Source organism: Strongylocentrotus purpuratus, unplaced genomic scaffold, assembly GCF_000002235.5.
Source record: "Strongylocentrotus purpuratus isolate Spur 01 unplaced genomic scaffold, Spur_5.0 spur5_scaffold_12, whole genome shotgun sequence".
NCBI classification, from domain to species: domain Eukaryota; kingdom Metazoa; phylum Echinodermata; class Echinoidea; order Camarodonta; family Strongylocentrotidae; genus Strongylocentrotus; species Strongylocentrotus purpuratus.
This window is the reverse complement of record NW_022145597.1, coordinates 502,369-519,816: the sequence shown is the minus strand read 5'-3', so window position 1 is coordinate 519,816 and position 17,448 is coordinate 502,369. Positions and strand designations below refer to the sequence as shown.

General features: G+C 38.0%; 1 protein-coding gene across 1 annotated transcript; it reads left to right on the top strand.

The window, feature by feature from the left end:
* The first annotated feature begins 411 nt into the window (after positions 1 to 411).
* On the top strand, positions 412 to 14,571 carry LOC584530 (H/ACA ribonucleoprotein complex subunit DKC1). Its single transcript, XM_030981538.1, has 14 exons — positions 412 to 513; positions 1,735 to 1,781; positions 2,484 to 2,662; positions 3,135 to 3,319; positions 5,660 to 5,724; positions 6,096 to 6,222; positions 6,802 to 6,932; positions 7,458 to 7,601; positions 8,351 to 8,590; positions 9,795 to 9,898; positions 10,640 to 10,862; positions 11,533 to 11,613; positions 12,123 to 12,203; positions 13,483 to 14,571. Exons 1-14 carry the CDS (start codon positions 498 to 500, stop codon positions 13,546 to 13,548), a joined length of 1,689 nt encoding a protein of 562 aa, XP_030837398.1. The 5' UTR covers positions 412 to 497; the 3' UTR covers positions 13,549 to 14,571.
* The last annotated feature ends 2,877 nt before the right edge of the window (positions 14,572 to 17,448 follow it).

The following is a 17,448-nucleotide window of genomic DNA, read 5'->3' as shown; positions in this document are numbered from 1 at the left end:
GAGGGGGAGTTCAAGAAAAAGGGTATTTTTTTCATTTAATGGTTCAAAATCCTTCTGCATGCGCCAGTTTACGCGTTTATAGGTAAATACCCAAAATACCCCCCTCGATACGCCAATGGCAAGCAGCTAGTACTGCCCCTTGTCAGTAACAAATCTCAAATCCGCCACTGAAACTGTTTCGTCAATTTATATTTTTCATTGAATTGGTTCACATTGAATACGCTCAGTCCGCCTCCTTTGCAGCGAAAAAAATAATATAAAAACTATGTATGATTCAGAGGGAATAGATTAATTTTTGTGACCAGAATTTCTGCATAAAAATAGCAGCTAAGAGTAAATTGTACCCCGAATTGTACATTCGGGCATATTGAAGGTATGCTCAAATTTAAAAAAAATTGCATGTTAAAGCTACCGTAGATTCTTTTTTTGTTATGGTCCGCAGCTTCATTTCAATCACACGCCCTCTCCGTTGAAGTGTAAAAAGATAGACAGTAAACATGGACGGAGGCACAGGTAAAATATATAAAATTGTCTTAAATTGTTATTTATGCTCTGATCTACTCATAGTCTTTGGTTCTTGAATTGTATATGTTATATCATTGCATATTATATAGCTTGTTAACAGCATGTCCTGCAACGGTCACTGTGTCGTGTTGCTTAGTTAGGGCTCCGATGCGATGATCGACGTGGAAAATACTCGCGCACGTGGCTGACTCCGCGTGAGTTGTAGCAGAGCTGGATGTGCAGGTAGGCCTACCGCGATGGGTCGGCGAAAGGCTTGTCGCTTTATGTCGGGGTGTTCGTTCAGTGCAGGCGACGTCGTGGCCTGGCCAGATCTTTACCTTTTGCACCCGCTTTCACATTCTACTGAATGACTTATGTTCCAGATTAAGCTTAAGTTAAATGTTGAATGTTGAATGTTTTTCTAAGTCAGTAGTCTAATGTATTAGATCTAGAGTCTAGACCTAGATCTAATTCAATCTTAAAGTTAAATTCCTCTAACTTTTTACATGATTTTTATTTCAAACATGAATTTCAGTGTGAATGTGATTTTAACATTATGAACGATAAATCCTATGAGAAGAGTGACAACCCATAAAAGAAGACAGTGATTAGTGAACTGAGTGGGGGTATTTTATTACGCGAAATCCTTTTTTCGCATTGCCGGCGCATGGATTAGACCTAAAACCCGCCAAAGCCAAAGGCTGAAAAATGAAGAAAAAAAACGTCCACTTAAAATGCTGACGATCGCGATCCTTATCTTTTGAAGATGCAATTTCTGCGTTTACGAGGATATCCTCGTTTAGATCTATGTGACGATCCTTATTCAAGCATGAGCACCCCACCCCAACTGTCGATACAAAGGGGCCGTGATCATGTTGAAAATTGTAAAATTAAAATAACTTTCAATGCGGACATGTCTCTTGAGAGGAGGAGTTATTAGAAGTGTCCACGAAAATGCGGACGATCCTTATTTTTTTAGGACGTGTCTGTCAGTGTTTACAAAGTTTATCCCTATTTATAATGCGGACGATCCTTATTCTCGGACCAGCGCCCCTACTACTGGTAAAGCTAAAAGGGAGGGGAGATGGATCATGGAGGACGATAGGAGATACATGTAGAGACAGTTCACAACACCTCCAGTTTAAATTGTCTCAAATTTTATTTCACAATAATGCTTGTAAAATGTTACAAATTTACCTTTCCTTTGTAATTTTTCTCTCCCTCAAATAGGATCAAGCAAGAAAGCCAAAAAGAGCAAGGAATCCAAATCACTTGGGGTAAGACTAAATTTATTTTATCCCTAAATGTTAATTGTTATGTTTTTTTTAAATTACTAAACTGGCATCTACTCAATGCCTATTTTGTTATCTGTTGAAAGTCTTAATTCAGGACTGATCCTAAGTATTAACCAACCCCTGTAAAATACATTAACAAGGATTGTTCAAGCCATTTGTGATTAGCTACCTGAAATTTATTAATAAGGCTTGGAATTTGATGGAATGCCATCCACATAATTGTTAGCTGTAAAATTAATTTGCTTCAAAGTAAAATCAAATGAGCAATTAAAATATACAATCTGATTTGTCATGGAATAAATGAAGTTAAATGGTCTTTTAAAAGATGCCCAACTTTCAAAGTGTTTGAAAAAATTTTCATTAATAGAAATCTTGATATTATTGTAGAAGCCCTGTAGAAACCATATGGTCACCTGCTCAAAGATTTGCAGTGAAGTGCAACTCTATACATAGGTCAATCAGGGGCCAGTTTCTTTCAACCTCATGAATTAAATTTGTGAACATCCTATCAAAATATGTGTTAAAATCTATAACATATTTGTATTGTATGTCCAAGAACTAAGACTTGTGACAGTTTCAAGAAACTAGTTCAAAGGCCAGAATCACATAATTTAGACTGTGTTTTGATTTTATTCATATATGTAATAGGATGACCTATAATAAATTTCATCTCCCTTATTACAGGATATCCAACATGAGGCAGATTTCCTGATCAAACCAGAATCGGCAGCGGCCAAACTTGAGACAGCCCATTGGCCTCTCCTGCTCAAAAACTATGATAAACTGAACATTAGAACGGGGCACTACACTCCATTACCTAATGGCTGCTCACCACTCAAAAGAGAGATCAAGGAATATGTTTCGTGAGTATTCTATCTACCCTTTCTTGCAATTGATGACTGAAGCAAGATGTATCAACCTACTAGACATCAGTAACCAAAAGTCGTTTTTGCTTGTTTGATGGGCAAAGAAAACAAGTATTTATAATCCCAAATCCCATATAGGAAATAGGTGAGGGAAAGGTTGAAAGAATGGTCATACATCGGTCTGTTTGGCACCAAATTAAGAACTACTGGTAACCCTAAGAAGGTTGTGCTGAAACTGGACAGCAACCCCACCCACTTCCCCCTCTTTACAAGTTAATTTGCGGGAAACTAATATTTAGTGTAATCAATTACATAATTGGAGTTGCGCCAAAGAAAAATATCAAAATTGTCAAAATATGAGAGGGGAACAATATTTTCAGTTCTGAAGTTCAGGGTCAATTTCATTACTTCTTGTCCTTAAATTTTGGCTAAACTTTTTTTTGACTGCTGATTCTTCTTCTTTCATCAGGAGTGGTTTCATCAACCTTGACAAGCCAGCGAATCCATCATCTCATGAGGTCGTGTCATGGGTCAAGAAGATCCTTAGGGTCGAGAAGACCGGTCACAGCGGGACCCTTGACCCCAAGGTCACTGGATGTCTTATTGTCTGTATAGAACGAGCCACACGATTGGTCAAATCACAACAGAGTGCAGGTACTACCAATAACAATTGATAGTAGATTAGACTTCTAGAGCTCTTCATACAAAAAGTTTCTAAGTGCTTTACACTGTAAATTAGTAGAAAATAATATCCAAAAGTCATATAGTAAATATAATATCATGTATTAACAGTAAGTAAAGAAATTTACAGATTTACATTCGTACACTAAGACTACATGCATAGGGTCGAATACAAAATAATCTACCGTAAGTGTATGTGCAGGGCTCTGATCAAGGGCATAAAAGTGTTACATATGAGGTGAATTTTAAAAGTCAATTATAGACTGTGGCAACATTAATTTTGTAATCTGCAAACATTATGCAACACATAGCTAAAAAATCAGACCTTAACAAATTGCCGTTAAGCGGCAATCAGTAGCCAAATATCACATCATCAAAAATGTTACGTACATAACTCGGTGTCCACTTCATGCTGATATTTCTCTTATAATTTAAATTTTTCTCAACAAAGTACATGAGATGTTAAAACATACCCTAAACAAAACTTAAAACCATTGCCATATTAACTTTTTTCAATTTAGTTATTAGAATTTGGCCAAAACAAATATGGACACCGAGTTATGTACAGTACATCTTATTCTCTAGATGCTTTCTCTTTGCCTTATTGTCAGATATGGTTTTGCATTAGTCTAATATCGACTTCAATTGAAGGAATGATGTGTTTCCTGAATGAAACATAATTTGCAATGTGTAAATAGTTTGTAAACTACTATTTCAGGACTGAAATGTTAGATTTCTGTACTTAATCGTACATAACTGTGGACACCAAAAGTAAGTAGTTTTACATTCAAATTATAACTTCTTGTTCCTTAAATTCAATAAATGTTTGTTTAAATGAAAATGCAGAAGGGTGCAATTCATGCTGACAGAAATAAATTGATTCATTTATGATAATTTATTTCAAATTGTGATTGGTAGTAACGTACATAACTCGGTGTCTTTTTATAACGGTGTCTTAGTTATGTACATGACATGAAAAAGCTCAAACTGCAATATTTTGTAATATTCTTCTCACCAAATCAGACGTGTGTATGTCTTATACATTGTTTACTACCTTACCATGACAAATAACTAAATATAGGTGGTCTTATTGAAGAAAAAAAAACATGGTGTACGTACATAACTCGTCACGTACATAACTCGGTGTCCATTCATTGTTGATTAAATCACACATACAAGTTAAAATGGGGAATCCAATGTTATCAGTGCTCTTCATTCACCTATATACACCATTGCATTATCATTTTGAAAGAATACAATAAGTTTTTGTATAGATTCTGTTGCATGGTTTGTTCATAACTACAGGACACCAAACATTTTCCATTTTCAGAAATCTGAATATTTTTAAAACCATGACCCAGAATGAAATGATCTGATTAGAAATCAAAGATAAAGTGAAACTAAACATTATAACATTGCAAGCTTGTAAATAAATCAATTATTTATACACCATTCTTCAGTTAGTAAGATTTGAAATTTGCAGGACACCAAAGTTATGTACATATCACAAAAATTGTATCACGTGTAAATGGAATAAGAAAGTAAAATAATAGGAATTAACTCAACAGAAATGTTAATTATTACATAGATTCTACATCAAGATTTAAAAAAATCACAAGTTTTGCATCCCATTAGTAAAAATATGGTATCCAATTAGTGCATGTTTTGAATGTAACGTTAAAAGTGCTTAAAATAGGCCTTTTTTCATCATAAAATTGCTCTAAAATCTTTAATTTTAACTCAATGAAGCTGAAAACTTGTTTGGAGCTTCCCCCAATGGTACTTTTTAATATAAAAATGCTAATTTGTGTCTGGGTCTCATGGTTTTGGATAATTGAACAATTTCCCAGTGTTCAATCTACATTTTTGTAAGTGTACCCTTGATCTGAGCCATGCACACATACAAAGGTAAACCATATATACATTTTTAAAGGTAATAGATGTTGAATCTTCAAACTTTGATGTTTGAAGTCATCATGAATTTGTATTTTCAGTAAAGATAACATCAAGAACCTGTTTAGTCATGTCAATATGATTCTAAGAATGCTTCAGTCGTGGATTAATCTTTTTCAATGGAAGATTTTGAAATCCCCTAGATAAATGGCAACTACTATTTCCCTCATTAAATTGACCAATTATTCAAATGTCCTTTTCTTAATGGAGTAGATGAAAAGGGATTAATTCCAGCAAGAAATTTGCATTTGATTACTAATCAATTTATTTCATTTGATATTTATATTGATTTGTTAAGGGGTACTTAATCTTTTTGTTGATCATTAATTACCTGTTTTGACATGTTTTGTCTGTCTATAGGCAAGGAATATGTCTGCATAGTCAGGTTACATGATGCGATTGAGAACCAGTCCAAACTAGCAAAGGTGAGATATTCTGCAAAAGTGATGCTTTTCCCCTTTAGTATAAACTGTCTCAGATAATAAGACTACCAGTAAACCAATACTGCATCATTGTATGCACATGTTGGCTAACGTAAGCGCAGAAAACCTGAGAATTTGTAGGTTTTGTTGTCCTTTCTGCATACATTGTACCTTTTAGTTAAATTTACAAAGATGTACACACTTACACAAAACAGATTATTGATTAAGAAGTGCTGAAATTGGTCTAATCCCTCCTGGCGAAACTAGTGCAGATAAGCTTTAAAGAGTAACATTTATTTTTTGTGTGTATACTCATTATAGTAATCCATTACAAATGAAGTATGATAATTAAATATTGTTTTTTGCTTTGACAGGCTATTGAGACACTGACAGGAGCACTGTTCCAGAGACCACCCTTAATATCAGCTGTCAAACGACAACTCAGAGTGAGAACAATATACGAAAGCAAACTCATCGAATATGATCCTCAAAGACACTTAGGTATGAGACATACACTACACAATTGCAAGTATGGCAATTATATGGTGAATTTCCCCTTCAATTTAGTTCTGGTAATGCTCATGTATGTTTGTCACTGGTTTATCTAAAATTTAAAATAGAGCAGCAATAAGATGTTAGGGAATGTTTAGCTCTTTTAGTAAACTACATTCAAACCTGCTTTAGTGACCACTTGTCTACAAAGACCACCTGTCTACAAAGGCCACATTTGTTGTTTCCCTTGAAAATAGTTTCTCATTGAATCATGTACAAAAGGAACCTGTCTACAAAGACCACCTGTCTACAAAGGCCACTTTTTGTGTTTCCCTTGGGCGGTCGCTATAGACAGGTTTGACTGTATCATTGTTTCTTGTTCTTTTTTCTCATCTTTCAGGACATGTCTAATATTCTTTGCTTGCACCTGATTTGAAAAAAATTGACATTTTTAGTATGTTCATATTGTTAGCAAGTACAATTTGTATCTGAGAACTTGCAGGAAAAGTATGAAACGGGGAAGAACATTTCCTCTATACACTGAATCTTCTCCTCCTAATGTTGTCCTTCATCCTTGACTTGTTTCAGGTATTTTCTGGGTGAGTTGTGAAGCAGGAACATATATCAGGACACTGTGCGTCCATCTTGGACTCCTGTTAGGGGTCGGAGGTCAAATGGCGGAACTCAGGAGAGTAAGATCTGGTATTCAGTCAGAAAAGGTAAGTGCACTGGTGTTTATATGTAAGGCACAGTATGAATTTGCATCCTTGTCTCCGAGTCTGTTAAGTCTTACAGAACTGATTTGCTGTAGTGTGTTTGTATTTTCATCCAGCATGTTCCAGTAATAGGAAATAATCCAAAGTGAGATGTTTACGGTCCTACCGATGTTGGGATTGGAAGTTTTTGCGGCATGCATTTCTCTTCAACTATTACCAATGGTCCATTGCAAAGATTGATGAATATCAGATTCACTTTGAAGCAACATACTCGCCTCTTATTTCAATAATCGGGAGCGCCAGGAGTGTCCAGTCTGACAGATATGAGCGCTATACAAGAACTCACTATTATTATTATTATTATTATTATTGAATTTTAACATAAACCTCGAACCAACCCTATACCCCTAATCCTAAGCCCAACCAAAAACCAATGGAAACACTATTCCTTGAGCTATACCTTGGATAAGATAAAAACATTCTGAATTTTTCTGATAACCTGTCGTATCAAACCCTTTTAATCTGCAGGAAGCGCTGGTGACGATGCATGATGTCCTAGATGCCCAATGGGTTCATGACAACCATAAAGATGAAGGTTACCTACGACGAGTCATCAAGCCTATGGAAGCTCTACTGACAGGCCATAAGAGGATAGTACTCAAAGACAGCTCGGTGAGTAGATAGTAGCTGAGAGTAGTTCTGTATGTCCTCAAAGATAGCTTTAGGGCAATGGGTACATTAAGACGAGAATGACCTAAGACAAGTCATAAAGCAATAGAACCTCTACCAGCAGGCCACAAAAGGATAGTACTCAAAGACAGCTTGGTGACTTTCTTCAGGTTGTGTAGTTGTTTTCTGTCAGTCCTGCATTCTGCGAATCTTAGCTTTTCTCAAGAACAGTTTTGGGCCTGAATCTCATGAGCAACAGCCAAAGGTTATTAATGCTCTGTATTTAAAACAAACTTTTATTTGATTCAGAGGAAAACAGCTTTGTGGGTGTAATCAATTTAGGTTTAATTTGCTGAATCCTTTGCACAAGCATGGTGTATCTCCCTTCACCAAGACTGATATTTGTGTTTAGTGCCTTTTGGTATAGAACATTTACCCTTTAACATTTCTTTGGTCCCCACAGCTCATCCCATCAGTTGAACATAGTCTGATAGGTTTTGCCAAGTAGTTCTTCGCTGGAGACTATCTGCATTTTCAGCTGGACAATGATAATTCTACCATGCAAGTGCCATGTCTTAACAATTATACAGAGAGGCCAGTTTTCAGGCTCTGGCGAGTTATTTTCAGACCATAGTTAAGGCTTTTTTTGTGTACAAAATAGCTCATTCTAGGTGATTTTCAAGCCTTTTGATCAGTTTTAACTGGCATCCCTGATTATATTATGTCTCTATTCCCCACCTTTCTTTGTTCAGGTGAACTCAGTCTGCTATGGTGCCAAGGTCATGCTCCCTGGCGTCCTTCGCTTCGAGGACGGCATCGAGATGAACTCAGAGGTCGTGCTGATGACCACCAAGGGAGAGGCCATCGCCCTGGGCATTGCACTGATGACCACCTCTACCATGGCCACCGTTGACCATGGTCTGGTGGTCAAGCTAAAGAGGGTCATCATGGAGAGGGATGTGTACCCCAGGAAATGGGGCCTCGGACCAAAGGTACGTCTTGCAATGAGACACTATAATCATGGTTCATTCCATTCTTTCATTTATCTTATTTAAAGGCATGGATATTGATTGCAAGGGGTCTTCCCACTGAAAAGTTTGCATTTACAGTATGCTTTGTTGTGCATAGATGAAGTATAAGAGCTTTGGTTGGGTTGAAGATCAGGTTAGGATTAGGATCAGGTTAGGATTAGGATCAGGTTAGGATTAGGATCAGGTTAGGATTAAGATCAGGTTAGGATTAGGATCAGGTTAGGATTAAGATCAGGTTAGGATTAGGATCAGGTTAGGATTAAGATCAGGTTAGGATTAGGATCAGGTTAGGATTAAGATCAGGTTAGGATTAGGATCAGGTTAGGATTAAGATCAGGTTAGGATTAGGATCAGGTTAGGATTAAGATCAGGTTAGGATTAAGATCAGGTTAGGATTAGGATCAGGTTAGGATTAAGATCAGGTTAGGATTAGGATCAGGTTAGGATTAAGATCAGGTTAGGATTAAGATCAGGTTAGGATTAAGATCAGGTTAGGATTAGGATCAGGTTAGGATTAAGATCAGGTTAGGATTAAGATCAGGTTAGGATTAGGATCAGGTTAGGATTAAGATCAGGTTAGGATTAGGATCAGGTTAGGATTAAGATCAGGTTAGGATTAAGGTAAGGTTAGGATTAAGATCAGGTTAGGATTAAGATCAGTTGTTAAGATCAGAGTAAAAGTTGAAAACGTAGCTAGTATAAGAACACTACTTGTCACCTTATTGTTGTACAATCTACTTACCGTATCTATGAACACCGTAGGGAATTCATACTTCAACTTTGCCTATGGGTCGGAAGGACATAGCTATAAATATTGTTGAAAGAGGTACTCTTGAGATATTGCATGTGGTTTATGTTGAATGGTAGAAGAGTATGTAATAAGCAGGGGTGATAGTTGGCACTAACCATCTCCCCCTCCCCTTGAGTAGAAATAGGGGCATCTAAAAACATTCTCTGCCTTTTCAGTAAGAAAATTGGGAAAATAAAGGAAAAATCAGGTAAATAGGGGTGAAATTGGGAAGAAGAAAACAAAATTGGGAAACCGATTTAAATCGGGTAATTATCAGGTCTGAATAAGAGATATAATAGACATTCTGAACTTATACTTCATTTTTCCCCTCAGCCATCTTTAAAACACTTTTTGCATTATTGTTTTATGTTGCAGGCGAGCATGAAGAAGACGATGATCAAGCAGGGCAAGCTGGATAAGCACGGCAAAGCAAACGCAGAGACTCCCAAAGACTGGATCAAAGGCTACCAAGATTACAGGTCAGTTACCAGTAAACCTCTTCACACATATTCATGGATGCTTCTCTAAGAGCCTTGTAACGAACTCTTATACTTGCATGTTAAAGGGGCTGTAGCATGACGAGACTATGTGTCTTTCCAGTGGCCTGACTCGGGGCCAATCGTATATAATACGACTACTGACGACTGGACCGCAGTAGGCCTACGTATTCATGTGCATGCAACATACGCGAAACTGAAGCGTGAGGAGAACTTTGGTCTGTTATCGTGAACGCTAGTGCGCGCTGACCCAGTTAATCAAGTCCATTCGTTTATGTGCAGTTGTCCAAAAGAAGTTGCAGATGGCGTTAACCAGTCTTTGCCATGCTACAACCCGAGTGTCAATAATCAGGATTAAGTTTGCATACATTATTGTTGCTAGTCCGCAAACTCTTTAGCTTTCACCTTTCCCAGAACCCAACCTTCTCTTTAGTTATGGAGGTGCTGTGGTATAGTGGTTCATTCACTTGACTCTCAATCCATGGGCTGAGGGTTTGTATCCCAGCCCGGCACTAACATCCTACGGCAAGACTAATTTGCCACTTTCCACTTTTTACTTGTAGCAATACATATTTGGCTATCAGCTATGACTGGGGTGGTGATGTGAGAGTGCATCACAGCATGATAGACATGTGCGCTATATAACTATAAGAAGCCACCATTAATATTATTATGATTATTATTAACTAATTTAGCTCTTCATAATATTGTCATTCCCTGCAGTGTGAAGAAGGAGGAGGCAAAACCAGAGGAGGAGAAGTCTGCCGTGGAAACACCCGTCAAGAAACGAAGGAGAGAGTCGAGTACTTCCAGCACTGAAGCAGCTCCAGTCACACCGTCCGGAGACGCATCAGCGGTCAAAGAGAAGAAGAAGAAGAAGAAGGATAAGAAAGCTAAGGCAGAAGCAGTAGAGGAGGAGGAAGAGATGGAGACATCGGTTGTAGAGGTGAGATGTGATACAAGTTTCTTTCTACAGTCAAACCTGTCTATAGCAACCGACCAAGGAAAACACAAAAAGTGGCCTTTGTAAACAGGTTCCTTTAGTACATGTTTCAATGAGAAAACATTTTCAAGGGAAACAAAAAATGTGGTCTTTGTAGACAGGTGGTCACTAAAGCAGGTTTGACTGTAATTATTAATGAGCTGTACTCATGTATTTGATCTGGGACCTTTGCCTATACTTGGTCATCTCTTGCAGTGCTAGTTATCTAACTATCCCTGACTCTAAACGGGCTGTGTGTGGTTCGTACTGCCCAAATCGTAACATTGTATCCAAAAATGTTGGACTTTATTCACCTTTTTTCCCTCAACATTTTAGGAACCGAAAATCTTGTATTTAAACACATGAAGGAGTGTTTGTTGAAAAGTTGGATGTCGGTGAACACTGTGTATCACAGAAAGTTACGTCTCATGCTTGTCTCATGAAATTTTGATTATAAGGTCCACAATCAAGATTTGAGTGGAATAAATAACTTGCCAAGAATGATAGAGTTGCTGCTGGAGATTGCTTTATAAGCTGTATTTAATTTATTTGATCTGGGACCTTCCCCTATACTTGGTTATCTCTTGCAGCTAACATTTCTTTTCATACCATGCTTTGTTTTTATCCATCTCAGACACCCAAATCAGAGAAGAAGAAGAAGAAGAAAAAGAAGGTGGAGGCAGAGGAGGAGGAAGCAGACGAATCGTTAGCCGAGGTAAGAATCACTTCAAGCATTTGTCTATCAGTCGAAAAATCTAGGCCTAACATGTGCTTTGTTGATATTAAAGTGTTGAGGAAATTAGTAGGAAACCATCATCTTGATACATGTTATGCCTGTGTGTGTGTGTGTGTGTAATTGTGTCAGTAATTTGAATTGAATTCTTTCAAGAAGATGCTTAAACATTTTTATGAAGATGAGCAGGTTCTTTCAAACGCAAGAAAATTTGTTGTATTACTATATAAATGGAGACATGTGCAACTGATGTAACAATGTTTGTTTTACTGATATGTGACAACGTGTACTTTGTTCAAATCTATGTTTTGTTCTTGTTCAAGAAATGATTGAATAAGAATTTTCTTTGAAAAAAAGGAAAACAAATTATGATGTAAGGGGCATTAATCCATATAATAAAGATGATTTTCTTTTTTGCATGTCTATCTTCCGTCCACACTTCTACAAAAAACCATCTTGCTCTTATGCATTTATTATTCATTTCAATGCAGACACCTAAGTCAGAGAAGAAGAAGAAGAAAAAGAAGATGAAAGTAGACGAGGAAGTGGAATTAGAGGAATCTGTAGTAGAGGTAAGATTCATGGTGAAATATTGTTCATTTGGTCCAGGGGGGAGGGGGGGGGGGGGTGTTCACAAAGACTAAGATCAACTTTAAAGCAGGGCTCCCACTTAGCCGAGTTGGAGCCGCGAGTTGTGGCGAGCTGGCGCGATCTTATGGCAAGCAGTTTTTATCATTAAGAAATATTTCTTGATATCAAGAATTCAATTCTTGATATCACGAAATCGAATTCCTGATATCACAAAATTGAATTCTTGATATCAAGAATGACCATTGCTTACAACATAAAATTATTTCTTGATAGCAAGAATTGATTTATTGATATCAATTAATAATAAAACTGCTTGCCATAAGATCGCGCCAGCTCGCCACAACTCGAGGTTTCAACTCGGCTAAGTGGGAGCCCTGCTTAAGTTGGACTTAACTACAGCAGGCCAGTCATGCCACTGTTTTCTTTCACCATTTACTGGCATTTGTCTCTCAAGGGATGTACAAATCATTGTCACAAATCTACAGAATCTACTAATTTTGATGATTCATTATTGAAGGGAAAAATATTATCTAAAGATCATAATGGTGAAAGCAAACAGTGGCATGAATGACCTGCCATAGTTACATCCAACTTAAAGTTGATCTTAATCTTTGTGAAACACCCCCCTAGTCTCTAGAAGACTCTCTAATGGGGTAATATGCCTAACCACAGAGATACATCTTACTAGATAATTAACATAAAGTGTAGTCGCATTTATCACTTATCTGTGGTGATAAGATGGACCAAATAATAAACAGTGCTTGTGTTCAAAATATGCTAACATTGTCTTTGTCTATGAAGGAGGCAATTTAATTCTGATGGTATTTTGAAGAGATGAAATATGTTTATGACCAGACAGTGCCGTAGAAAGGTGCATTATAATCTCTGTATAGAGCAGTGTAGTTTCAATTTAATTCAATTCAAATTTCTTGGTCCAAAAGGAAATCCATTTCAAATAAATGCATTTAGTGATGAATGTCAGTCCCACAGCTATCTCGTGAGCAGTGAGAGAATAGCCATGGATGCCAAAAGCAGAAGGAAAAAAAAGAAGACTGTTAGTACCTGTGACGAAATATAATATAAATATCACAATATAAAGTGTAGTACTACATTTTCTAGATATTATCGTTCTTATCAATGATACTATAGATTTTGGAAGATCAAACTGTTACTTCTCCATAGTAACTGTCTGGTTCAAACCGTGACAAGCAATATCCTTTTGCTAATATTTGTTCTTCCTGTTTTCATTGTGCATTGCAGACTCCTACATCAGAAAAGAAGAAGAAAAAGAAGAAAAAGAAGGAGAGAGAGGAGGATGACGACTGAGAAGAGTTCTTTATTAACTGTGCCAGAAGGGGTTCATGACCCCCCCCCCCCCCTCCCCCTCTCCCCTTCTTCCACCTTCCCTTCTTCCACCTCCCCTCTTCCACCCTTCCCTTCATTTGAAAGATTCCTGGGTGATCTTGGACCAGCTGCCCCTCACAGTCCCATGAAGTTAATGTACATGTACTGACGTAGTATCGACTGTTCGTCCATATACAAAGGACACCTTGGAATGAGAACTTGTATCATACTGAAACCCAAAATGGGATGCCTGATCAAATGGCACATATTTAATTGGACAAATGAAACACCGTGATATATATATATTTCTCTCTCTCTTTCTCTCTCTCTGTTAGTCGATCAGGTCAAGTAAAATTGGTCCAATAGTGTTAAGAAAAGTAATTTTCCTTTGCATGAGTCCACTTCTTCTGTTATTTTAAATCTGTTTTAATTGTATAGCACTCTCTAACGTATGGTAGGGTCTTTGTAAGATTACAATTGGTTTGTACATTGAGCCAGATGAGTATTAACACTGTATTCACAAGCACAATTCCATTGCTCTCTCTGTCCATTCCCAAATAGTCTGGTTGGATTCTTAAGAGAAAATGAGCATTGATTTTGTTTTTCATTATTCGTAAAGTTGGTAACAACCATTTTTATAATTTAGATATCTGATCTCAAAAGATTGATAACTTGAACAGATTTTTTTTCTTCATTTGAGGGAGAATCGGTTCCTATGAAGAGTAAGGCTTCTTTTTTTCACTACCTCTTCTAGTTTTATGTATGCTACATGTGTTATGTTTAAGAAAACAGCAAATCCTTTTCCTTTTTACTATGGCTCTTAATATCTGAGCAGTAATGATGCAGCTATGTTAATGTAGTACTTTCTGTTAATGTGATACATCACGATTATGAATTGAAAGAAAGTATGATTGAATGAGTGATGGCCAAAATTGTACTTTTTGAAAAGACATGTAAATAGTCTAAAGCAAGTTTTTGAATAAAATGTAAGTATTAAAATTTGGATATGACTGTGTTTGTTATTGATTTCGAGGTTCATGGGTTCGTTCAATGAGGCTTCCATGAGCATAGTACAGTATGTAAAAGAGTCCATTAGAGGCTAGAATCTCAAAGTTTATCTGAACTGTTGGCTTGAAGGAGTGGCAGAAAGGAAAGCATAAACTAGAGGGAAAAAGTAAAGAAAGAAAAGTAGAGAGGAAGAGGTGAAGAAGAGTGTCCATGTCCATGTCCATGTCGCAACACACATGCACTCGCACACATCTGCAAGAATCTTCAGCAGTGAAGGAGGCAGATTATTTTGAAGAAGAAGAAGAAGAGTGAGGGAGGGAGAAGATATGATGACGGAGAGAGATGGAAGGAGGGAGAGAGGGTGAGAAAGAGAGAAAGGGGGTGGATAGAAAGAGGGCGAATTTTGTTAAAAAGCAAGTGAGAATAGCGACATTTTGTATCTTGTTACTGTACAGTGAAAAACGCGCCTAAAACTTGTTATTCGCCCGAATAATTAGCTGATTCAAACAACATTTTGTAAGGAGTTGTTAACAAATAGCCTACTCTTTAAATCCCCCACAGCTACCTCTGTAAAGGTTAAATCCATTTCATCGGAGGGAACTTCATGTTATTCACTGAGGGATTAACAGAACAAGAAGCAAATAATACCTCGATCCAGATCAGGAAGGATTTTAGGTTTAATGATCCTTGAAAAGAATACCCTTTTGTACAGCCATCATAAAAACGTATACAATCCCAGGGATTAATTGGGCATTAGCGAAGAGGAGCCCTCCTTGATAAATAGGAATGGTCATTTCATCCACCCAGGCATGAAAGGGTACAAGTATTATTCTCGACCATTAACGATGCTCCGACCAATCTTAGTAATTCCAAGAACCACGTATGATCAACTTTTAGTAGGACTGTCTGGAGCGATACATATAGGCCTACTTTGTTGAGATTCAGAGGCCTATCTGTTTCGTAGTCGGTGATTTAACCATGTATACATACATTCAGAGGTGGATCCATGATTTTCTCAAAGAAGGGGTCACGTCGCTTGGGTTTAAAGAAAAGTAGGGGTGGGGGGGGGGGGGGGGGGGGGGGGGGGGGGGGGGTGGGGGGACTACTCTCTAAAAAAAAATCGAGTGATCTGGAGAGTGAAAATATAGTGAAAATAGAGTGAACATTCACTCTTTTCTTCTTAGAGAGCACTCTAAAATCAATCGATTTTCACTCCTAAACAAGTGATCACGGACTTCACTCCCAAGAAAGTGAAAATAGAGTGAAAATTCACTCTTTTTTTTAAAGAGAGTATTTTGTTTAAATTGAGACACGAGAGGTGAGGATGGGAATAACCTACTGAGGGTGGGGGTCCAGGTTGATGTAAAATGGAGGAAAAATTCATATAAATATACAGGAATGTAAAAGAAAATCTAGATTTCTGCTCGGAGTTTGGGAAAATACACGATATATACAGTGGCGGATCCAGGGGGGGGCCGAAACGGCCGCGGCCCCCCCTATTGGCGGCGCAAAAAAAGAGGAAGAAAAGAAGAGAAAAAAAGAAAGGAGAAGAGGAGAAGAAAAAAAGGAGAAGAGAAAAGAAAGGAGAAGGGAAAAGAAAAGGAAAGAGAAGAGAAAAGAGAAAAGAAAAGATAAAGAAGAAAGCCCAACTCCCCCCCCCCCCCCCCCTCCCTCCCACTCCGGGGTCGGAGGGACCGAATTTGTGTTCCTAAAATTTCCGATAAAGAGTTACTTTTCACGCAACAAAGTCCGGCCCGTAATACACAAAAATCCGGCCCGTACTGACTTACACCGGAGATAGAGGGGTGCTTTCAAAGAGAGGGAACATACATGTGCGTACCCTTTACTGAGTGGGTGGGGGGAGAAAACTCGGTGAGAAAGGGGGAAAGACAAAGAAATGGCGCTAAGTGACAGTAACGACGAATAAGGGAAAACTGCAATCGGGAGATTTGGGGTCATTCCAGAAGGCTTGGCAAACGTTATTGAATAGAGGGGGCCGGGCCGGCCGCATAAAATCTCGAGCCGCGGATTCAAAGTGAAAAAAGCCCCTGCGCTACAAAGGTCATCACTCTTTAGTGAGAAATTTGAAAAGGGCACAATATTTTGGATGTCTTTTAAATAGAAGCTAAATACTCAACAGTCAAATTTTAAATTAACGGTAGTTCCGCTTCATAACTCTTATTTTGCCCTTCATTTGGATTCAGCTCATACCAACTCGCTTGTGCTTGTATTTGAACTCATGTTGGTAGTAATCATGGACAGGGGCGGCAATCCTGGGCCCGATAGGGAGACACGTCCCCCAGGAAGTTTAGAAATATAGCTAGAAAGAAATATAGCGGAATTTTCTAGAATGCATGATTTCAACATTGCAAAATCTCGCTTGGTCGCTACGCCCCGGCCCTCGCCCGATAACACAAAACTATGATATGACGCTCCCGGCCGTGATTTATCCATGGTTGGTGTAATAGATTTTGTTTCCCTTTCATTACTACCAACCTAATTGTGTGCTATCACAATCATGATTGTTTCATTTTCCCTTTAAAGCAGGCGCGTAGCCAGGGGCGGTAGGGGCAGACAAAGAAAAAAATTGAAAATTCTGACAAGTCGAGAACGGTACAACGAATCGTCTTCTTTCTCTAATAATTTAATGAAATGTCAAAGCTTCCGCGCTTCGCGCGGGAAGGGGGGGGGGGGGGGGGGGGACTCAATTCATACAAGGATAAAGAGTCGAGAATGGTACAAAGAATCATCTCCTTTCACTTATAATTTAAAGAAACGACAAAGCTTCCGCGCTTTGCGCGGGAGGGGGGGGGAACTAAATTCAGACAAGGATTAAGAGTCGAAAGTGGAACAACGAATCATCTTCTTACTCTA